We start from the raw sequence: 25,167 nt of genomic DNA, 5'->3' as shown, positions 1-25,167 counted from the left end.
ATTTTTATTCCATATAACATAATATTGCATAATATATAGATATACCGAAATTGTATCAGTAGTTCAAATATACTCTGAAAAAAACCCCGCAAAAGCAGTAAAATCGTAAATATTATGCACGTGAAACATCACATAGCAAAAAGATTATTTACTCGCCCACACAGCTTCAACACAGGAAATACTATCAAATAATATCTCTCAGCGACCTGGGAAGAGTGCCCAGAACAGCTTATTGAAAGTCAAAATATCACAAAGACCTTCCAAAGATATATATTGTTTAATACACACAAGTTAAAATCGGGTTTATTTTAAACGAGGCACATTTCAATGTATAATAGCACCAAACACCATCTTCCAAATATCAGTGGACCTGAAGAGTGAAAAAATCAAATCGCAGTATATATAGATCAGATATATGCAAAATACATGTACGTGTATTCCAAAAATTATCACAAACGCGCGCACACACACCCACACAAACGCACGCACGCACACACACGGACGCACACACACACACACACACACACACACATCGAGTAAGACATGTTATTAAAGGTGGTTCTTAAGCATCTTGTAGAAACGTAATCCAGATAATCAACTTTCATATTGCTGGAAAATTGCTAAAAGCGGGGTAAAACTATACCCACTTTCATAATGATATCTGACAAAATGGCTTGTACCTCCTGTTCAGGATGGCTACAACATGTTTAGAAAGCATATGTACATATGGTACATGTTCAGTCCAGCTAATCCCCAGTACACTTAAAACAGATGTGTTTTGAGCTAGGTCGTCTACAAAGTGTCAACTTAAATAAATAAGAAGATGATCTCAATTCAGTTTGCCCTGGAGGAAATAGTCTGACTATCAACTGTAATTCACCATACCTACGACCCAAATCACTCACTCACTCACTCATCCGCCATTGATATTTTGTGTCCCAAAATGACAGTTATCAATCTGTACTGAGGTAATGAAAACTATAACTTATAGTTTTCATAACCTCAGTACAGATTGATAGCTTATAGTATTTATAAGCTACAAAACCTTCACCATATTCGTTGAAAACCGCGTCCATATACGATTCCGAGTATACCTGAACAGATCTTTAAGAATCACTATCAAATAGTAATGGTAGCAAGTGTTCGCGAAAAGGTGAACATATCCTGCCCCACTTGTGGCATCCACCACAAAGTCATGCGAAGGTAAGCTCACTATTGTTAGCACTTGTCTGCAGGCCATTGTGTTCACTTTTCAAACACCAGACAACATCTCACATTTTTGGTTCCATATGACTACAAATTACACACAAAAAACAGTTTGATATTGTTCTACATTATTCAATCCCCCTACTGACCGATCTGAAAGTATCTTCTGTCATTCTCGGCAATGAAACAACAAATAAGAATTAAGAGTTACTTCCCTTTGAGATGCTGATGTTTGATTCTGATGATTTATGTCACAGAACTGAAGAACGTTTGAATATCTCTTGGGAAAGTTGTATGTTTAGACGGGAGACACGTAGGTCAGCGTGGTTAATCTTATCACAGAGCACTTGAAATCATTAGTCACTAAAATTATCTTCTGAAAAAAGCTTTTTCAATCCCAAGACATGGCGCCTCAACAAGCACGGCAAATATGAAAGACAGTCCATAGGTGATGCTCCACGTGCCCAGGAACTGGTAGCTCTAGAACAAAGATACGTGACATCATGTTACTTCCACACAGACTGGGTGTGTCATATGATAACAAGTTATCCACAGAAACATAATCAGAGCGGGGGGCAGGGGTGGCCCAGTCGTCTAGGGCGCCGTAGGTTGCTATGGAGATATGCAACCTGAGGACGGTCCAGAAACCGACGATCATGGAGTCGAATCCTGGTTAAGATTCTAGGTTTGTCAGTATAACTTCGGGGGCACGGGTGGCCCAGTCGTCTAAGGCGCCGCGATTCGCTGTGCAGAGTTGCGTCCCTTTGGCACGCCAGAAACCTATGATTGTGGGTTCGAATCCCGGTTCGCCCCGATTATGTTTCTAGGTTTGTCAGCACCATACCCGTGCTCGTGGTTTCATCGAAGTGGTAAACGTCTGAGACCTGCACCATTTCCTCCCACATTAACTTGACACGCCGAGATATAACTGGAATAATGTTAAAAGCGGCGTTAAAACTAACTCACTCAGTATAACGTCCGTGCTGGTGGTGTTAAACGTCTAAGAACCACGCCAGTTCGGGATTTCCTCCAACATCAACCCACATTGGTACAATGTGTGAAGCCCATTACTGATATTGCTGGAGTATTGCGAAAAGCGGCGTAAAACCATACTCACTCACTTCCTCCAACATCAACACGCCGTTATATAACTGCGATATTGTTCAAAGCGGCATTAAACCAAACACACTCACTCACTGTAATTTAAACATTTAAAATAATGTCATGGTGGATGTCGTACATGGTTAGGTCTGCGCCATGTAACCTTGAAGATTTACCAGTTAAAGTTTGTTTGTTGTTTAACGACGCACTCAGCACTATTCCAGCTATATGCCGGTCTGTAAATGGTCAAGTCTGGACCAGACAATCCAGTGATCGACATCATGAGCATCGATCTACGTAATTGGGATCGATGACATGCATCAACCTAGTCAGCGAGCCTGACCAACAGATTCCGTTAGTCACCTCTTATGACAAGCACAGTCGTCTTTTACGGCAAGTATGGGTTGCTGAAGACCTATTCTACCCCGGATCCTCGCGGGTGTACCAGTTAAAGAAACGAATGAGAACGGCTATTGTGAAGAATGTCCCTTGAAAACAACACACGACATACTTCCTATCATTCTGTTAGAAATGAAGTAACTGTTACGTGTGAAACGTACCAGATGTTCTATGCTGTAGTAGGCGGGTGTCCGCCTGTTGGCCTGGTGGTTAGTCAGAACCATCACGTGGAGGAGGTACGCCCCGTACGTCAGTCTCCCCACAGGGATCCAGGCCTTCCACGACAGTATGGAGTTGACAATACCTGCAAGAATATTCTATATAAGAACATAATTACCAGTCTCCTACTGACTATACGCAGCAGCAGTTGTCGACAGGGGAACAACTCAAGCTGCAATAGACACTTGCTGAAGCAGACTACCATCTATCCCCTTGAGCTGGTAAATAGCCAATTGAAGACATTAGTTCCACTCCCCATCCATGTGCCACTGCAGCAGAGGTTTATCATCAGGAGACACCCTTACCCCCACATCCACTGCAGCAGAGGTTTATCATCAGGAGACACCCTTACCCCAACATCCACTGCAGCAGTGTTCTAAGCAATGATTACAGTTTGTGTGGTTGGTTGGTTGGTTTGTTGTTTAACGCCGCAATCAGCAATATTCCAGCTATATGACGGCGGTCTGTAAATAATCGAGTCTGGACCCGACAATCCAGTGTTTAATATCATGAGCATCAATCCACGCAATTGGGATCGATGACATGCATCAACCAAGTCAGCGAGCCTGACCACCCGATCCCATTAGTCGCCTTTTAGGACAAGCATAGTCACCTTTTACGGCAAGTATGGGTTGCTGAAGACCTATTCTACCCCGGCGTCTTCACGGGGCTACAGTTTGTGTGAGCCTGACTGAGTGTGTGTCATTGTGACCTGGTGTTGTGGATTGATGTTCATGCTTTCAGTCACTTGTTTTCCTGAGTCTTGTTTTATTTATTTGTTTGTTTATTTGTTTGTTTGTTTAACGCGCACTCAGCAATATTCCAGCTATATGACGGCGTTCTATAAATAATGGAGTCTGGACCAGATAATCCAGTGATTGACAACATGAGCATCTACGCAAATGGGATACGATGACATGTATCAACCAAGTCAGCATGCCTGACCACCCGATCCTCTATCAACAAGCATAGTCTCCTCTTACGACAAGCATGGGTTGCTGAAGACCAATTCTATCCCGGATCTTCACGGTCTCATCCATGTGAACTCATACCTCCACATCCACTGCAGCAGACAAGTATCATCCAGGAGACACACAGAGCCCAGGCAGGTCTGAACAACACCTCATGTGCGAGGAGTGATGAGCGACCCCAGGTGATCTGTCCATCAGTCCATTCGTCGTAAGTGATGTAGGTACATACCAGGCCCACGCCCACAGACAGGATCCACCCCAGTGTCAGCCACCCCTGAAAGACAAAGGATCGGAATACATGTACTATTAAGAGAGCGTTAACATGTAAATCCACACATTGTCAATTAATCACAATCCTGACAGATATAATCTGTATTCACCTATATATTGCCGTAGAATACTGGTGAGGTGAGGTAAAATTGGGTTTAACGTCGCGTCCAAGATTATTGCACTTATATAGCGACGTGCATGTACGTGTGTGTGTTTGTGTGGCTGCTTGTACTAGTCCGAACTGATGCCGATTTATAGTGCTAGCACACTGAGATACCATGCCGCAGTTTAACATGAATACCCTACTCAGACACAGCATACTGACTCCGAGCACACCAGTCCTTGTTTTAGCCCCTTTAATGCCGAGCGCCAGACAGGGTGACAACAAGTACCATCTTTTAACGTCTTTTGGTATGACGCGGCCGGGGATCGAACCCCGGACCTTCCGCTCTCCGCGTAGTAAACAGACATTGTTTTCGTAGCTTTATATAAAGCATACTGGGTACGGGTGGCACAGTCGTCTTTAGCACCGAAATTCGCTGTGCAGTTACTTTTCTTAGTTGTGCCAGGATCCGCGACTTTCAAATACCATAGTTTTCACCTAGGCCCACTTGCACAAAACGATCCTAGCGCTAAGATTATCTTAACTCCCATACTATAACATAGGCTTACGATAGTCTTAGCACTAAGATCGCTTTGTGCAAGTGGTCCCTGGTTATGAGTTTTAATTTTTAAGCACAATAGCCCTGCTCATTGGTTTCACTTGCAGGGGTAAACGTCTACGAAATACCACATTTTGTCTTTCTAAGATACTTACTCTCTTGTTTCAATTAACCATACCTTTGGAATGTTTGCTTTACACTGCGTTTTGTGTAAGATATAGCCAAGGGCTATTCCGATAGCGAACACCCCCACTCTGCAATACGGCATGAAGTAGATCTCCGTTGAGAACTGGGCAGAATTGCTGGAGAATTCACGAAAAGAGGCTTTCTTTATAAAGGAGAGCTTTGTATTATTTGCCTTACAGCAAATCTTCAGCACAGGCACGAATTGTCACCAAATATTCATCAACAGTCATCGGCCATTCCTGTCCAGTTATTGGGTATTTGCAAAAGCATTGGTCATTCAACAAAGTTAGGTTTGAAAATATTGCTCGTTTCGTTAAACCTGAAATGTACAGAGTTCGAAAATCAATTTGAGAATTATTTGATGATGGTTACAGTGCCAGCCTATCGTATTGCATTGTGTAAATTCCGTTATTCTAATCATGAACTATTAATTGAAGAAGGGAGATAGATGCTTTTAGTCCGTAATGAAAGATCATGTCCATTTTGTATTGTTCCAATTTTTTAGTCATTTCTATCACTTCTGTATGGAATGTGCATTCTACACTGACCTACGTAACGACCTTAATCCTAGGTATTATGTTGTAGCTCCGAATAGCACGAAGTTTAAACAATGAACTAGCACACTAACTGCGCTCGTAAATTCTAAACATTTGAAACAGCAGCACCTCATCTGTGACAACTTACACGACTGCCGAGCCTTTGACGAAGTATTCCAAATACGCATAAGAGATGATGTGTGTTGCGATGAGGACAAGGATGACGAGGATGCCGATGAACGGCCAGCTGGAACACAATACAGGAACTCAGACGTGTCTCATGGAGGAGTTAGGACGCTGCTACCAGCATGTGTCCAAAAAAGCCTTCTTAATTTCGTCAAGCCTTTCTAAAACATCGGACTTATGATAAAATGAGTTTGTTTCCGTTACCTTATTATCGAACCGTTCAGTACCATTAACCTAACGATGTACCCAATTTGTTTCAACACTTTCGCTGCAAGATTGTGGATGCGGCGTTAAAAAATAATCACTCACTCATTCAATTACACCTTCTAATCAAAACGTTCTGGAGCATCGTTGATCATAAATTACAACGGTAGGACTTGATATCGTCTCGGAAACAGTTTCCTAAAAAACAGATGGTAACCATTCCACACGTGTTCACGATTGGGAGACATTCACTGAGGTACCCTGATATATAACACCACGACATGACGACCCAAATGCAGAACTAGCCACAAATATGGACAGTGTGGCACGATGGAACAAATGTGGTACGTTTGGCATGATGGAACAAAATGTGGTCAGTTTGCATGGGACCGTTTTAGACCCCACTGACCTACCCACCCACGGACCTACCCACAAGCCAGAGGGACGAGAGCCAGGGGTGCAATCCAGTAGAACTGCATGTCATTTGCCAGAAACCAGGACTGACCCAAACACTGAAATGGAAACGATGTCAGTGTGATTGTTTGTTTGTTGTTTAACGCCGCATTCCGCAATATTCCAGCTATATGACGGGGGTTTGTTAATAATCGAGTTTGGACCAGGCATATCCAGTTATTGACACCAGGAGCATCGATCTACACAATTGGTATATACCATGACATGCATCAACTAAGTCAACGAATCTGACCACCCGATCCCGTTAGTCGCCTCTTACGACAAGCATGGGTTTCTGAAGACCAGTTCTAACCCAATCTTCACGGGACACGATGTCAGTGTTAACAACTGAAGTATTCCCTGTCATAACTGATAATGGCCAAAACTGATAACACAATAATTCCTCATGTCCAATTTCTAATTTCTCATTCAGTTTCATGCATTTCAATCAACACATGAATGGTGACAGCGTCTGTAAGATCGATAGTTATAAGACAATAGGATCAACTTGAACAACTGTAGTACCAAATAGACGGCAGGATATTGGAAAGAGTGAGTGAGTTGGGTTTAACACCTCTTTGGACAGTATTTCAGTGATAGCGCCGTGTGCCAGCTTCCCATCGAGGAAAATCCATTCAGGTTGCAGACATTTTGATAAATCCTACGCTCGGATATTGTGCAGACAAACCAACAATCATAAGTTTAGCGAATTTGGATTACGAACCGACGATCATCGGATTCTGGTATGCCTAAGGGACGCAACTCTGTCAGCGAATTTCGTGTATTTGACGACTTGGCCATTCGTGCCCCTGATTTCGATCATATTGGAAGAAAAGAGCAACATGAACAAAATGATTCAGTTGAGAAAGTCAGCACTTACAATTTCTGTTGGTGAGGATTTGTAGACATTGTTGATGTAGAGGAGATTGACCCACCAGTTCCGCCTGCAGTTCTCCCGGTCCATGAGTGGTGTGATTAAGGGCCCGTCTGTGAAGTAGCCGCTTATACACACGTAGAACATGATCACCATCATGTACAGGGGCGTCAGCCTGGGGAGGGGATGAGTGGGTCAGGGAACAGGCCAACACACCTTACATTGAGACACACCCAAACACCCACATTACAACCTAACTGTGAAAATAATTAAAATAATATCAGATCAGAGATATGACGATTAAACTTGTAATTTATTAACTGGATCTGTAACCCAACCCCCATCCACCCCGCTCTTACACAAACGCGTTTTTAACCGCTCCCTCAGACACTTCGTGAATCACTTGAAATAGTCATCATTACTAGTAATTCGGAGGTATATCCCTCAAGAGTCGAACCATGTCCTCTCTGTGACGGGAGAACACGTTACCCACTGAGCTACATGCTATCGTGAAAGAGTAAGTGGGGTTTACGCCGCTTTCATCAGTATTCCAGTAATATCACGGCGTGTCAGATATATGTGGGAGGAAAGCCCGAAGTGATGCAGGTCTCAAACGTTTACTACTTGGTGAAACCCATGAGCACAGGTATGGTGCTGACAAACCTAGAACCATATCTGGGGCGAACCGGGATTCGAACCCGTTGTGAAACAGAGAGAGAGAGTAATATATCGACAAAGAAGCCACACTTGTACACACGTCTGCCGGGTACCGCTTACCGTAGGAACCTGTGAACGTAGTACAGTACCATCTGACGAGCTGTCAATTTGCCGTTCTTCTCTTTCTCTCTCAGAAACAAAACCGCCACCAAACAACCGCTAGAATGTAAACAGAAACTATCACAAACACAACAATGTTAGAGGTGAGGTGAGGTGAAATGGGGTTTAACGTCGCGTCCAAGATTATTGCACTTATATAGCGACGTGCATGTACGTGTGTGCGTTTGTGTGGCTGCTTGTACTGATAGTGCCGATTTATAGTGCTAGCTCACTGAGATAACATGCCGCAGTTTAACATGAATACCCCACTCAGACACAGTATACTGACTCCGAGCCGACCCGTCCTTGTTTTAGCCCCTTAATGCCGAGCGCCAGACAGGGTAACAACAAGTACCATCTTTTAACGTCTTTTGGTATGACGCGGTCGGGGATCGAACCCTGGACCTTCCGCTCTCCGGGCGGACGCTCTACCACTAGACCACGGAGGCGGTCAACAATGTTAGAACATAGGGCTGCGGCTACTGTTACACATTGTGAGAAGTTTGTGAATTGTGTGAATTCACGATGCCATTTAGAAAGTGGTCAAATGTAACTAATGTTATATCAAGGATTACACTCTCCTCAACTCTACAGTACAGATTCTAGTATTTTTTTGGTTGAGTCCCATCCGGGACTCGAACCAACAACAATGTTAGAACATAGGGCTGCAGCTACTGACATACATTGTGAGAAGTGTGTGAATTGTGTGAATACACCACGCCATATTAGAAAGTTGTCAAATGTAACAAATGTTATATTTAGGATTACACGCTCCTTAATTCTACAGTACAGATTCTAGTAATGTTTTGGTTGAGTCCTATCCGGAACTCGAACCCACATGCTCAGGGTGTTTTCATAGCTTGAACCTAAATATAACATTTGTTCCATGTGTGCATTATGGTTACCCTTAATATGAGGTGTAAAATAATTTTCGAAGAATGTGTATCATAATAATATTTGAACACAAACATGTTCACAAAAAAAGATCAAACAAGTGATATTGGTCTTTGTCTTGTCTTGAACAAACGGTCAAGAAATTACATCCGAATATTTCCAGAATGAAGAACTCTAATAGGAGAGGTTCAATGTATTGCAACCTTCCTAATACTGTTATAAATTCTAACACGTGCTTAAGGTATAGTCGGTATCGTTCAAGGGTTGTTTTTTTTATTATGGACCTGGTTATGTTGCTTATTTTTTACTTAGGGTTCTACTTTCCCCCTTTTAAAAACAAGCACGTGTAAATACACGGTATTCCTCACCTCATCACAAAGAACGTGTCGACTGCGACGGTGCCATTCGTCACAGCCTGCATGGTGAAGCTGCTCAGATCCTTGAAGCCGTCGACAGGATTAATGGCTGTAGAATAATATGTCATGTATATATTCTATCCGTTGCATGGACGCGTATTGGTATTTAAGCTACGTCTGTGTTGCAGGTTTACCACTTTGGGGATACCCGTGAGTACAAGCATAGTGCTGACAAACATAATCAGGGGCGTCTAAGATTCGAACAACGACCACATGTTTTTAGCACGCCCAGGGGACGCTACTCAGATCAAGACTGTGACCAAGGATGTTCAATTTACCCGAGCTTAAACATATTAAGACTGTGTGACAAAGGATCACCAACTTACCAGAGCTTAAACATATCAAGACTGTCTGACCAAGGATTACCAACTTACCAGAGCTTAAACATATCAAGACTGTCTGACCAATGATTACCAACTTACCAGAGCTTAAACATATCAAGACAGTCTGACCAAGGATTACCAACTTACCAGAGCTTAAACAGATCAAGACTGTCTGACCAAGGATTACCAACTTACCAGAGCTTAAACATATCAAGACTGTGTGGCCAAGGATTACCAACTTACCAGAGCTTAAACATATCAAGACGTTGTGGCCAAGGATTACCAACTTACCAGAGCTTAAACATATCAAGACGTTGTGGCCAAGGATTACCAACTTACCAGAGCTTTAACAGATCAAGACGTTGTGGTCAAGGATTACCAACTTACCAGAGTTTAAACAGATCAAGCTGTGTGGCCAAGGATTAGCAACCTACCAGAGCTTAACAGATCACAACGTTGTGACCAAGGATTACCAACTCACCAGATGTTAAACAGAACAAGATAGTGTGGCCAAGGATTACCCAGGCCATGCTGAGCACCCTCACTCCGTGGAGGCACGACAGGTCAGAGGCACTTGAATTGACACTCAACAGCTTCTCAGTATTCCTGGTGATGGAGAAGGCCAGGAGTAGCTGCCTCCCAATGTCTGAAATGTAGCAGACGACACAATTTCGAATTTATGACGTCAAACCAATTCATGTTGGAGGAAAAACAAACTTAAAAACAGAACAGAAAACAATGTGAGTATACATATGTTGAAACTCATTTTACTGTAAACACATTTTGACTCGACTTGAGACCAACATAAATAGGATCCAAGGTCAAAATGCCTGTGAAATTCAAATCAGATCTCTGCTGTCTTAAATCACTTGTACCCATTGGCAAGCGGTCAGCTCACAGACTAATAGTGTGTAGAATCGGAAATTTAAAAGACAATCGAAGTACTTACTCTCTTTCGGCTTGGCAAACAGTTCTCTTGACTCTCTCGTGTCATAAAGGCTCTGTTCGTCTACCATACTGTTGCGCTTCCGATCCATAGAGAGTTCGTTGTCGTGGGTCGAAACAGAGCCATCAACAGAGACGGGTTGTTTCACGTATTTGCCGCTGATAACGTCATTATGTTGTTTATCTCTGTTTGCTGACGTGATGATGTCATATAGTGTACCAACAATGGCCACCAGGACGAACACAGATGATATGATACTGAAAAAACATATACTTGATTATGTTACAAATGTTATATTTGGGATAACACTTTCTTAGTAAAGCAATGTTTCTAGTTCTTTTGGGGGTTGAGTCCCATCCGGTCAGCGATCTAACCATCAGCCACCGAGGCTTCCACAAAAATGAAAGTCCGACAACTGGTAGTTGTGGAAGCCTCGGTGGCTGAGTGGGTTAGATCGCTGACTTTGTGTGCTGACGACTAGGTGCGTCACTCTGTGAGTGTGGGTTCGAATCCCGGATGGGGCCAAACCCCCAAAAGTACTAGAATCTGCACTTTACTAAGAAAGTGTTATCCCAAATATAACAAATGTTACATTTTACCACTTTCTAAACGGCATTGTGTATTGACTTGATTATGTTGACTGAATATACTGAATAAACAACAACACGCATGTCTTGCCAGGGCGACGTTGAGGATTGACGTGCCGAAATACAGATGATGACCCAAACGATAACAGGTGATCAGTTCAAGGGTCGGGAAATGACAAAGAAACTATTCAATTGTTCAAACACATCTTCCCAAGGCAAGAGAGTTAACTGACTATAAAAGTTCAGTTTCCACCCTTGCCGAACTAGGCTGGTATTATGGAGTTACATTTTGGCTGGACTAACGAGTCTATGCATAGTCCAATCAAAATCGCGCACCGAAATCGAAATCTGGTTCGTAAACTGTCGTGCAGATTTCGGTCGATTGCAGGATTTGCAAAGCATGTGCATCGCCAACTCGTTGTCCACAGATATTTTCCAAATCTTTTCATGTTTTTAATCAAGGTGCTCACCTGATTTGATGCATTTCGCGATGTAAGACCCGTTTTATCACAAAATAGATCTTGATTATCGATCAGATCTTCCTGACTCGGCCCCACCATTTTGTGTGAAGCAAACGCAAGTGATACGAGAGGTGGAATCTGATTGGTCCATAGGAGAGACTTAGAAGGGACGTAACTGGTAATAGCCACCGGTGGCGCTACGATCGAGCCCAGTTATTCCAGCCTAGTATGGCAAGGGTGGAAACTGGACTTTTATAGTCAGTTAACTCTCTTGCCTCGGGAAGATGATTCAAACAAGGAACCGACTCCATGATGGCATGATAAAATGTCACATGTCTCAGGTTAAGTGAAACGGCGTTTAATGTCGCCTTTAAGATTATTGCACTTAATCTATAGCGACGTCAACGTGTGTGTGTGCTTGTACGAGTTCAGACTTTTGCAGGTTTCATAGTGCTAGCCCACCGAGACACCATGCCGCAGTGTAACACGGATACCCAATTTCGAGCCCTCCAGTCCTTATTTATTCCCAGGCAGGGTAACAACAAGTACAATAATTAAACGTCTTTTGGTATGACGCGGCCGGGGATCGAGCCGACGACCAGCAACCCTCCTGGCAGATGCTCTATCCACTAGACCACAGATGCCTATGTCCGTGACATGAACACATATTTGGTTTTGCAACAAATGTTCTCTTTAGTATATTTGAATATTACATAGGCTATGTGCAAGTGGAGACACTGGTGGCCCGTTCATCAAAAACGCTGCAAGTCGCTGTGAAGAATTCTATCCCATAGTCGCGTGCAAGAGTGAGTGAGTATGGTTTTACGCCGCTTTTAGCAATATTCCAGCAATATCACGTCGGGGGACACAAGAAATGGGTTTCACACATTGTACCCATGTCGGGATTCGAATCCGGATCTTCGGCGTGACAAGCGAACGCTTTAACCACTGGGCTACCCGACCGCCCCTAGTCGCGTGCAAGAAACTTATGGTGCTAGGTTCGCATACCGCTTCGCCCTGATTATATTATGTTGCAACCCCCTTTTGATACGCCTGATGCCGAGCACCTTTTAATGATATCACAGATAGGGCAGGGTAGTACGTTTGATGCCATGAATTGATCATTTCATACGAGGATGCCAATATTTCAATGCTGAAATATATTTTTAGTCTTCTTTATTTGCAAACATTAACAAATCAATAAAGGTTTAATCAGTTGCGGGTCAAAGGGGGCGGGGTAAAGGAGGGGGAGGTGTGGGGGTGGCAACACACCACTTTAAATATAAAGAAACAAAACAAAAAAACATGTTACCTACCATGTTGTGAAAGTAAATTTAATTATCCTTTACATATCGTGTTTGTGATTTTGGGGTCGGATCCCCACCCCCACCCCTACCCCAGAAATTATACACGGCTGGTTATGCATTCTATGTGAAAATCCCAGTCAAATTTACTTGAAAGCAAGAGTTCTTAATTTGGAGGCCAAGACAATTTGAGTAGTATGCCCGATGCCTAGGGTAGGGGATGGCACGCTCAGGTTTGTCAGACCCGTGCTCATGGTTTTAACCAAAGTGATCAGCGTCAGAGACATACATCAAGCTGACACGCCGCAATATAACTGAAATACAGCTCAATGCGGCGTTAAACAACACTCACTCACAGGCTGTCTATGCTATACATACTAAGCCATCAACAAGTCATACTCACACCCCAACGATGCCACTGATATCGTTGCCGAGGTCTTTGTCGTGTCGACAGTTCAGGGTAAGCACAGTCATGTTGAGATCCTGGAGTGGCACTTTAATACACGGAAATTTGCAATTTGATTGTTTTATAGCTTTTTTTTAAATCATTAGGTAATATCCCTTAAATAGAACAGTACTCAGAGAGCAAAATGAAAACATGTTCTACACTTCCTATTCACAATAATTTCGTAAATTCGGTCAATACATTCTTTTTATTACTGCCGGACAAAAGAAAGTATACAACCATGTTTGATGGTTATTCGATGGTGATGGTATGATAGTTCTGGACCTTAAGTGTCCAATGTTTCGGGCACTGTTTTCAGCCTGATCGTGTTTTGATAACGTTTATGATTTTTTGGATAAATCCAATTTTCAAGTGTATGCTCTCTATTTTACCGGCACTTTATAATGTAGAAACACATAGTTGAATCATAACCTGTCATATGTTTAGCAAAAGTTATATTAAATGAAACGTTTCACATAAATATGTTTCGTTTTCTATAACCTACCAAGTTCAAGGTTAACGATTTACAACTAAACTGCTGTACGTGTTTGCTTTATCTGAGGTGAGGTGAGGTGAGGTGAAATGGGGTTTAACGTCGCGTCCAAGATTATTGCACTTAGCGACGTGCATGCACGTGTATGTGTGTGGCTGCTTGTACTAGTCCGGACTGATGCCGATTTATAGTGCTAGCACACTGAGATACCATGCCGCAGTTTAACATGAATACCCCACTCAGACACAGTATACTGACTCCGAGCCGACCAGTCCTTGTTTTAGCCCCTTAATGCTGAGCGCCAGAAAGGGTAAACAACAATTTGCATCTTTTAACGTCTTTTGGTATGACGCGGCTGGGGTTCGAACCGCTTTATCATACACTACACCATTTAAAAAAAATTTCAGTTCAGTCACGATATTCAGATTTGGATATTGTCTTTTTTACAAATCTTTATCAAACGTATGTTTGTACTTAATCTTGGAGAGGGGAACAAATATTACTCTCATGAGAGATCCGATGCGTAAGAAGACAGGTCCCTGGCTGGTCGCAAGAGACGACTAAAGGGACAGATGGTCACTTGGTTTATTGCATGCCATTGTATCTCAATAGTTCGGTCTTGTGGTGTACAAGCCAGTTCGTCCCGTGAAGATCTGGGTTAGAAAAGGTCTTCAGCAACCCATGCTTGCCGTAAGAGGCGACTGTGCTTGTCGTAAGAGGCGACTAACTGAGTCGGGTGGTCAGGCTCGCTGTCTTAGTTGATGCATGTCATCGTATCCCAAATGCGTAGATAGATGCTCATGATATCAATCACTGGCTTGCCTGGTCTTGACTCAGTTGTGTACAGACAGCCGTCGTATTGCTATATATTGCTGCGTGCAGCATTAAACAACAAACAAACAAATACTCACGCATGTTGAGGACTTGCTTCATGTCCTGTTCACTGCATGACTTGGGGACACACATGTGCCACTGGAAACTAGGCACTGAGCCTTCCAACAGACGCTGCAGAGACACGAGGAGAGAGAGGTGTCATGGTTACGTTCTCTGGCGGGTTGTACCGCATTTTACGAGCCGAGCTGGCTTGTAATTTGTTTTGTTTGTTTGTTTGTTGTATAGCGCCACACTCAGCAATATTACTGCCATATGACGGCGGTCTGTAAATAATCGAGTCTGGACCAGACAATCCAGTGATTGACAACATGAGCATCTATCTTCGTGATTGGGATACGATGACATGCATCAACCAAGTCAGCGAGCCTGACCACCCGACCCAGTTAGTCGCCTCTTACGACAAGCATAATCGCCTTTCATGGCAAGCATGGGTTGCTGAAGACCTTTTCTTCACGGGTCCAAATGCAAGTGATATAAGAGATGGAATCTGATTGGTCAATAGGAGGAAGATAGAAGGGACATAACTCGTAAAAGCCACAGGTGGCGCTATGATCGAAATTCCAACCTAGTTCGGCAAGGGTGGAGTCTGGACTTTTATAGTCAGTTAACTCCCTTGCATAGTCGCCTCTTACGGCAAGCATGGGTTGCTGAACGTTGTTTTACCCACTGTCAGTAATGTTCCATCACCGTGGCCTGTAAATAATCGAATTTGGGCAAGGCAAACAAAGGGCGACTGCATGAAGAACTATCAAGGTACGATGACACACTGCAGTCGCCCACGCCCTGCACTGTAACCAGCGAATTCCCTTTTACAAGGCTTCTGTGGCATGCGTGGGGTATGTGAAGCCTATACTGACCCGGTATCCTCACGCGAAAGGTGAGGTGAGGTGAAATGTGGTTTAACGTCGCGTCCAAGATTATTGCACTTATATAGCGACGTGCATGCACGTATGTGTGTGTGTGGCTGCTTGTACTAGTCCGGACTTATGCTGATTTATAGTGCTAGCACAATGAGATACCATGCCGCAGTTTAACATGAATACCCCACTCAGACACAGTATACTGACACTGAGCCGACAGGTCCTTGTTTTAGCCCCTTAATGCCGAGCGCCAGACAGGGTAACAAGTACCATCATTGAACGTCTTTTGGTATGACGCGGCCTGGGATCGAACCCCGGACCTTCCGCTCCCCGGGCGGACGCTCTACCACTAGACCATGGAGGTGGTCGTCACACGAAAGAAACCCAAGGTCTTAATCCCTAATGTATAATTACTCCGTAATACCCCCTTGTAGCTCTGCATGAATAAATCGACACCACACTTTACGGTCTGTATTGAGATATTTACGCCAGTGATGGGATTATTGACGATGTCTGTGATGCTGCTTGGCAATGTGATGATGGCAAGGCAATGGTTGCCCTCGATGGTGTTGCTGTCATTCCCGTCAACCACACCCCTGACTTCAAGACATTCGTCAAAGTTGCCGTACATCTGGAGGTTACCTTTCAAGAGCCCCGGACCAGGCTTCCCCGTCGCATCAGCCACTGCGAGGAACAATACCAGCATGTCAGTACTTGAAACTGCTAAACGATCAGTGGTTTAAAATGTCCATAAAAACCTGAGAGATTATTTTCAGGGTTTCAAGACATACATAGCTATAGGAGACAGACATTTTTTGGTGACCCACAGCATACTGGTTTTCAGATCATCCAGCATGCCATGAGAGAGAGTAACTAATGATACATATATTATTTTATAACGTTACTAATGATACATATATTATTATAAAAAGCGACAATAACTATTTCAATAAGGATAACAAATCTCCACTTAAAGCAGTGTCCATTGTACGATTCCGACTTTATCATAAGCAAATTAATCCGTATGGTACTGACACCTGGGCCCTCTTGCACAAAGCGATCTTAGCACTACAACTATTGTAAGCCTATGTTAAAGTATGGGGGTTACGACCATCTTAGCGCTAAGATCGCTTTGTGCAAGTGGGCCCTGGTGTTGACACGCTTGAACATTTACCCACTTTGTAATGCCCACCAGGTCTTGTTCTTCAGAGCGGTACAATATTCAGCCAGGTCTGCCATACACTGTATTCCAGGATCTCCAGGATTCCTCTCAACTGATCCTGTCAACATATCCGGAATCATCTTCCCAAAAATGTTCTCCAAATTTGAAAAAGCCTGCAGGAGTTCAGCTCCAAGAAGAGGGTTCTTCTGGACCTGCTGTAGTAACTGGCTCTGTCCATTACTATGTCCCCCAGTGAGCAATGCCAGTATGGAGTCGGTGTAGCTGTGAGCTGTGTATTTGGGGTTAGCATTGTGTATGTGTGTGATGTTGCCAACCAAGTTACTGAGGTCGTCACCGCCACTTGAGTTGTTGTGGACGTTGCCTTGACTCGTGGCAGCAATGGACATGAGGACAGTTCCAAGAAGAAAGCAACGTGCGCCCTGTTGACATGGATACATATCTGCTAGCTGCCCTGAAACGGCAATATTAACATTAGTTTAACAAAATGATAGACTGACATTTAGTGCCTGAAAAAATGTTCAAAGAAGTTTATTGTATTGCTAAATTGCCTAATGACATATAAAATACAATGAAACCAAGGGAATATCTTTTTCTTCAGGATGATTCTGAGGAAACAATCGAGACTTGTTTGGGGATATTTTAGATATTTTTGTGTTCTTTGTGTATCAGGCGCCGCAATTCGCTGTGCATGGTTGCGTCCCTTTGGCATGCCAGAAACCTTTAATTACGGGTTCGAATCCCGGTTCACACCGATTTTGTTTCTAGGTTTATCGGTACCATACCCGTGCTCGTGAGTTTTACCAAATTGGTAAACGGCTGAGACCTGCATAACTTAAGGTTTTCCTCCAACATGAAGTTGACACGCCGCATATAACTGGAATACTGTTCAAAGCAGCGTTCAACCCAACTCACTCACTCAAAGATGTACGGACTTATATAGCCTGTCATACAGACCCTGAAACAAACATATCCGCAACTCCAAAGTACGTCTGTAATAAGTATGTCCAGATTCAGCAGTTTCTGGAAATGGAGAGATTTTCTTGGCTCCATTCCATTATATACCAAAAGGTGTTGTTTTTTTTGGTTTTTTAATCTTAAAACGTTTTGTTTATAATTTCAGAGACATTTCTGACAGGACTTGTAAATAGGGCGTTACAACATTCGGCACTTGCTGGCCGAGGAACAGATGGAATCTGATGGCTATCTCGTCTATCAATACGAGGCTTCTTGGTATCCAAGTGCTTTGCCTGTGGCTAAAAATAACCAGCAACTACATGCGTATACTTTGTTCTGCCTCAACTGCCCCACTAGAGCATATTCTTTTTCTGTCATTCATATTTGCAATCTTTTTTATATGAGTATTTAAACACCAAATTAGCAGTTGATATTCATGCGCGGATCCAGAGGGGTGTGGGTTTCTGTTGTGTTCACTGTAAGCATTACAAGACCACCTTTTCTTACAGTTTTAGGAGAGATATGTCGATCGAGTGCCCTCGAGGGGTGGTCGGGTAGACTAGTGGTTAAAGCGTTCGCTCGTCACGCCGAAGACCCGGGTTGGATTCCCCACACGTGTACAATGTGTGAAGCCCATTTCTGGCGTGCCCCGCCGTGATATTGCTAGAACATTGCTGAAATCGGCGTAAAACCAAACTCACTCACTCGTGTGACCTCAGGCCCTTGCATGGCTCATTGTTGAAATGAACATATACCTAAACATGCACATCTTCAGAAACACATATACACATAGATAGATGGATGGATGCATGGATGGATGGATGGATGGATGGATAAACAGATAGATATTGTGTACACAGTCACTTTTTATGGTTCTAGGTGATGCTTGAACGACGGAGATACTCGAGTCTACAATGGGCCATACTGAGCAATAAGGCCATACTGAGCAATAAGGCCATACAGAACATGCCCATAGATATAAGGTAGCAAACTTTTTAGATATGGGTTCGAGTTAGGTGATTTTATTTTTCTAAAAAGTGTTTTAAGTCTTCTTGGCGAGAACGCAAATATGATAAAGTGAAAACCGATGGGTACCAGAAACGAAAGAGTGTTTCTATCTATTTCCGAAACCCACGTTCCTGAGAAGTACTGTTAGAACCATCACACCTTTCACTGTATACACGACCCACTGTACAGGGAGGAGAGGCCTCGAGCTGTATGGAAACAAGAGTATGCCTGCTTTGTTCCTGTGAGCGCCATATCCACAACCCGCCTTGCTGGAGTAAGCTGACCCCATGGCTGATGGCTGACCTTAACTCCTCACCTGTCAAAATACACATACGGGCCCTTGACTGGCTTGGATCATGTTCCACAACACGGCCTGCAGTCCAATTTAAAACACGCTGGCTTGAACATTTTATGCAGATTTTCACGTAAGTTGATGAGTTCGACAACATATACAGTCGACGCTGCTTCACGGGGTCTAAATACCAACATCCATGATATACTGTGTGGTGTCATCGTTTCAGCATACGATTTGAACCAGACGAATCGTTGTTACATTATCTCGTTCGTGCCCCTCCCGAAATACATAAAAAACATTTTTTCATGTAACCCCCCCCCCCCCCCCCCCCCCTTTAATAATTGACCAGTCCCTAAATAATGTACAAATTTATAAATTAATGAATTTGAATAAACAGAACTGTCATTTCTTCCCTACACCCCCCCCCCCCCCCCCCCCCCCCCCTCACCCTCCCCTACACCCGCACCCACACACAACCCCACGCCTATAATTGTGTCAACTTTTCATGACAGTTGCTTTTGTTTACATAACAGACGTGGATCCAGGTTTCATACGGTTCTTAGGTGACCAGGAACGCTGAATGTAAACAAATTTCTTTTTAAAATATTGGGGATGTTTTCAACAAAAATAACACGACTACCAACTCAAATTGTATTCGGGTCGCGAATTGCACCTTCCTTTTCCCTAGGCTGCATCCCCGTTTGATACAAGGTGGGCGAAATTATGACTCTAGTATGACCTTATGTACCAGTATGACCTAATGCACCCAGCAGAACATACACGTATCGCCGAACCATGTCATGTAGCTGGAATATTATTGAGTGCGGAGTTAAACAATAGCAATGAAACGTATCGTCGACGCAGGAGCTCCGGGTTATTCGTCACTCAGCTCACAAGTCTTGTCCACACATGTGTCGTGTAGCCAAATGGTAGTAGTAGAATACGCAAAACAAAGTTTTACAGCGTCCTACCTTTATGAAGCCGGTCGTGAACTTCCGTCTGTATCGCTTGGCGTAGCTTCAAATGAAAGCACCGACTTTATCAGCCGGTATGTGGGGCAGCGGGCGTACGTGGTTTCACGTTTATATCTTCAAGTTGGCTGCCTCGGTGATAAAAGCATGTTCATTGCACAACGATGGGCAACGTCTTATCAAAGGCCTAGAAACACGCTGACATGGGTGTTTCAATGCCTTGTTTCTGTCACTGGTATGATAGGTATTTCTTATAGTGTGGACCGCTGCCGTCGTCTAGTGGTAGAGCGTCCGCCCGGAGAGCGGAAGGTCCGGGGTTCGATCCGCGGCCGCGTCATACCAAAAGACGTTAAAAGATGGTTCTTGTTGTTACCCTGTCTGGCGCTCGGCATTAAGGAGCTAAAACAAGGACTGGTCGGCTCGGAGTCAGTATACGGTGTCTGAGTGGGGTATTCATGTTAAACTGCGGCATGGTATCTCAGTGTGCTAGCACTATAAATCGGCAACAGTCCGGACTAGTACAAGCAGGTACACACACACATACACACACACACACACACACACACACACACACACACACACACACACGCACGCACGCACACACGTGCATGCACGTCGCTATATAAGTGCAATAATCTTGGACGCGACGTTAAACCCCATTTCACCTCACCTCTTATGGTGTGAGTGTGAGTGTGAGTGAGTGAGTTTGGTTTAACGTCGCTTTGAACAGTATTCCAGTTATATCACGGTGTGTCAGCTTAATGTGGGGGAAAAGCCTGAATTGATGCAGGTCTCAGACGTTTACCACTTCGGTGAAACCCATAAGCACGGGTATGGTGCAGACAAACCTAGAAACATAATCAGGGTGAATCCCACATTCGTACCAACGACCATAGGTTTCTGGCACACCTTAGGGACGCAGCTCTGCGCGGCGACCTGCGGCCCCATCGACGACTGGGCCCTTTCGTCCCCCGTGGGGATTTGGGGGCAGGGTTAAGGTAAATATCCCCACAGACAAACTGGCAATCCTGCACCATGACTACAGAATGTGTGCATTTAATTTAAATGAAAACTTGTCCAGATGACAAAAATGACATATCCAGCTTGTTATATTTCACATAAAAACAGCATGAGAAAAAATATGAGATTACGTGGACTCTACAAGGCTATACGGTGAAATCTCGTTTACGTGAAGTCCTGGGTGGAATAAACATACTCTGATTGAGTTATCCATCTCGAGACAAACGGATTACTTATATTAATCCTTACATGCATGTAACAGGGCCTTAAGACAGCATCGTATAACACGATACATCGACTGAAGTTTAACACAATCTTCAACACTATCGTAGCAATAACAGCAACATATTTACTATAAATAATATAACATGCCAGATTAACTATAGTAGCATGAAAGAATCGGGTGTTGTATATATACTAAAACACTGAAAACATGCATTCGACTTTTTGCAATGAGTGGCAATATGGCCACAAATATCAAATTCGGTTGCTCTGTATATTTAGTGAGTGAGTAAGTTTGATTTTAGGCCGCTTTTAGCAATATTCCGGCAATATCGGAGGGGGACACCAGAAAAGGGCTTCACACATTGTACCCATGTCGGGAATCGAACCCGGGTCTTCGTCGTGACGAGCGAACGCTTTAACCACTAGGCTACCCGACCGCCCTGTATTTAGGCAATAGGTATTTACACACAACAATGTACCGTATTTGGAGATGGCCTTGAGCACAAAAACACATATTTTCTGATTTCGAATTGATTACGCGTTGTCATTTAGTCCTGCGCCATGACTGTGGAATTATTATATATATATATATATATATATTTAAATGAAAGCCTAGGCAAGTGTAGCCGGGCGTGGAGTCATCCCACAGATGACATCCTTCTCTTGTTAGCTGGCTGACGGGGTTAACCTCTTTGATCATGTGGACAAGGCGTCCGACCTCGGATCAAAAGTAACGTGTTTCGAATCCTATCACGGGACTCGGACATTTTATGGCCGCTACATTGGGCGTGGGGCCCAGCTATGGCCACAATTATGGACAGTCTTGAAGTTGGACAGAAACCTGACAGGACACTTTACATTGGGGACAAGGAAATGACCTCGCAACGAGCTACCATCATTTTAGGATCAAGCCTGGAGTTTTATACAGAATCACCTGTCCCGGAGACACTAAGCACAAACAGCTAGTTTGACCTTCTGAATGTAGGTTAGCGGTCCTTCAATTCGTAGCTTGCATGACAATATCGGACAGCCTGGGAGAGACAGGACATTTTCCCTGCTGAATGAACTTTTTTTCTGGCCAGGCATGGCACGTGATGTTGACATGCATCTATAGACACGTGAGTGAGTGAGTGAGTATGGTTTTACGCCGCTTTTAGCAATATTCCAGCAACATCACGGCGGGGGACACCAGAAATGGGCTTAACACATTGTACCCATGTCGGGAATCGAACCCGGGTCTTCGGCGTGACGAGCCAACGCTTTAACCACTAGGCTACCCGACCGCCCCTATATAGACACGTGAACGGTGTGTCAAGAGGAAAGCGACTACAGACGGAGCCCCGTTAGTAAACAACCCAACCACTAGAAATGGTGTGCATGGGTCTTCTCACCTCAAGGGAGGACATCAATACGTGCTACTAATCACAGATCTCTTTACTTGATACTACCAAGCTTATCCCTGCAAAAACACATCGGCCAAAACCATGGCAGATCTATTCTTAAACAACTTTATCAGTCACTACGGGTACCCAAAGAGGATCCACTGCGACAAGGTGCTAACTTTGTTGGAAATCTGATGATCGAGCTCTGTAAGCTATTAAGAGTTGACAAGTCATTCACTACTTGTCAATTCATCTCGTCGCGGTAGCGCTGTCCATTGAGATTTCCCTCTACCACTATCAAACGGGTCCTCTGTCTTGCTGTAATCCCACCCCATACCATAATGCTGCCGCCCCCGAACCGATCTTCTTCCATGACACAATAATTGACGTAACGTTCACCTCGACGTCGGTACACTCGAATCCGTCCATCGCTGTGGCTGAGGTGAAAACGAGACTCGTCAGTGAATAGAACTTGTCCCCAATGCATGGCCGTCCAGCGTAGACGCTGTCTGCACCACTGTAGACATGCTTGACAGTGGTTTCCTGTCAAAATGGGACATCTGGCGGGTCTTCTAGCGACAATCCCTGCACATCTGAGGCGACGACGTACGGTTTGTGAAGATATTCGTCGAAGGCCAGGGATGCTTCTTGCAGTCACTGTTGCTGGCTGGAATCAATTCCGTAGGTGTGTTGTTCGAATCCAGTTGTCTTGTCGATTATTGGTTACGCGTGGCCAGCCACTCCGAGGATGGTCTCTGACTGCATTCGTCTGTTGCCAACGTTGCCACAAACACCAAATTGTGTTTCTGTGGACGTTAAATTGTCTTGCAACATCACGTTGACTCGATCCTGCTTCAAGCATACCAATGGCTCGCAGACGCTCATTTTCGGACAGGCGTGGCATTTCGTATTGTTTTTCTCAGTGGTTGTTGTCAGCACGATGCTAAACAATGCATATGGAATCCCGTTAACGCACGTTTTTATACCTATTCTTGGGTAGTGAAATGCATGGGGCTTGCATACAAGTCAACTTTTGCGAGGAATGCATGCTTTTCTGTAGCAGTTGCGTTCTTGTGACTTGATTCCATACATGTACTAAATATTGAAAACCAGACTTTACTTGTTTGAAAAATACACTAAAATATTGGTCACAGGATATTTTGTTGTTGAGTATAGCTGCTTCACACTGCGTGAGGACTGCGTGATTAGTTATGATACATTTTAGTGGTTATATACTATGTAAAATAAAGTCTTATATAAATCATTGCATAAAATAGGTATAAATTTGTTCATGATAAACCTAATGTAAGTATGCACACAATCTGCGATAAACTTGTATGCATGTGCGTATTGTTTGTTTTTCTGTTTAATCTGGTCAATATGCTGGTAGTAATTCTTGTTTCGTAACTGTTTTCTGTATGATGCAAGATTGATGTCTCATCACCGATACTGGCGGGAGTCTTCCCCGCGTTTGCTGTCCGGCTGCTGGGTGCATGGACACTCCAGTGTCACCCACAGGGTAAGTTTCTTTGTAGTGTCTATAGTCTGTTTCATTATTATGCCATGTGTTATTAAATAGTCCTTATGTCAACATATATTTTGTTCATCACGTGTAAACATATGATCATAGTCGCCTGTATACTGTTGTATTATTGTGAATTAGTGATGATGTATGGTTTTACGCCGCTTTTAGCAATATTCCAGCAATATCACAGCGGGGGACACCAGAAATGGGCTTCACACATTGTACCCACGTCGGGATTCGAACCCGGGTCTTTGGCGTGACGAGCCAACGCTTTAACCACTAGGCTACCCAACTGCCCCTGTATTATTGTGTGATACCTTTATAAGATCAGAGACAGGCACATTTATGTACTTTGGTCATTATGACAACATGTTCACCAGGTGTGACTTTATGTTATGTGTATCCTGTAATTATTGTAATTACAGGTTGTCTTCTTCCACAACTATGGAATAAACAGATATAAAACTCACAACCTGTAGCCTGTGGCTGCAACAATTCCCCGGTCAACAGAAGGCACGTCTCAGGCCACATAGTAGGTACTGAGACTTATTTGGTTCAAATCTAATATGAATATGTTCAGCCCCATGTTGTGCACCAATGTAGCAGCCATAAAATTTCAAAGTCTCTGATAGGATTCGAACCACTGACCTTCTGATCCGTAGTCGGACGCCTTGTCCACATGACCAAAGAGGTTAACCCTGACAACCTGACAAGACAAGGATGTCATCTGTGCCCTGCTCGACAAGTAAAGATCCATAAGTTTCTAGAAACAACAAGGCACAGCAAACAGCCCGACTGGGCCACCATACCCCTAATGGACTTGAACCTGCAACTGGCTAAGCAAGCACTTGAACCATGGGGCTACCTCGCCATCCACAGTAAGGACACATAACACAGG

The 25,167-nt window shown here is 43.7% G+C and overlaps 1 protein-coding gene across 1 annotated transcript; it reads right to left on the bottom strand.

Annotated features, from left to right (window-relative positions):
• Window positions 1-261: 261 nt before the first annotated feature.
• Window positions 262-20,256, bottom strand: LOC124151543 (nose resistant to fluoxetine protein 6-like). Its single transcript, XM_046524064.2, has 16 exons — window positions 20,118-20,256; window positions 16,885-17,340; window positions 16,194-16,390; window positions 14,864-14,957; window positions 13,418-13,508; window positions 10,666-10,919; window positions 10,198-10,362; window positions 9,346-9,442; window positions 8,045-8,143; window positions 7,274-7,442; window positions 6,370-6,452; window positions 5,699-5,797; window positions 5,007-5,130; window positions 3,978-4,170; window positions 2,868-3,010; window positions 262-1,686 (listed from the first exon to the last, which is right to left on the bottom strand). The coding sequence occupies exons 2-16, from the start codon at window positions 17,324-17,326 to the stop codon at window positions 1,576-1,578; spliced, it is 2,361 nt and encodes a 786-aa protein (XP_046380020.2). The 5' UTR covers window positions 17,327-17,340; window positions 20,118-20,256; the 3' UTR covers window positions 262-1,575.
• Between the last annotated feature and the right edge of the window lie 4,911 nt (window positions 20,257-25,167).

This window comes from Haliotis rufescens, unplaced genomic scaffold (assembly GCF_023055435.1).
Source record: "Haliotis rufescens isolate VD_foot unplaced genomic scaffold, xgHalRufe1.0.p SCAF_4, whole genome shotgun sequence".
NCBI classification, from domain to species: domain Eukaryota; kingdom Metazoa; phylum Mollusca; class Gastropoda; order Lepetellida; family Haliotidae; genus Haliotis; species Haliotis rufescens.
The sequence above is the reverse complement of the archived record's forward strand: the minus strand, read 5'-3'. Positions and strand labels throughout refer to the sequence as shown.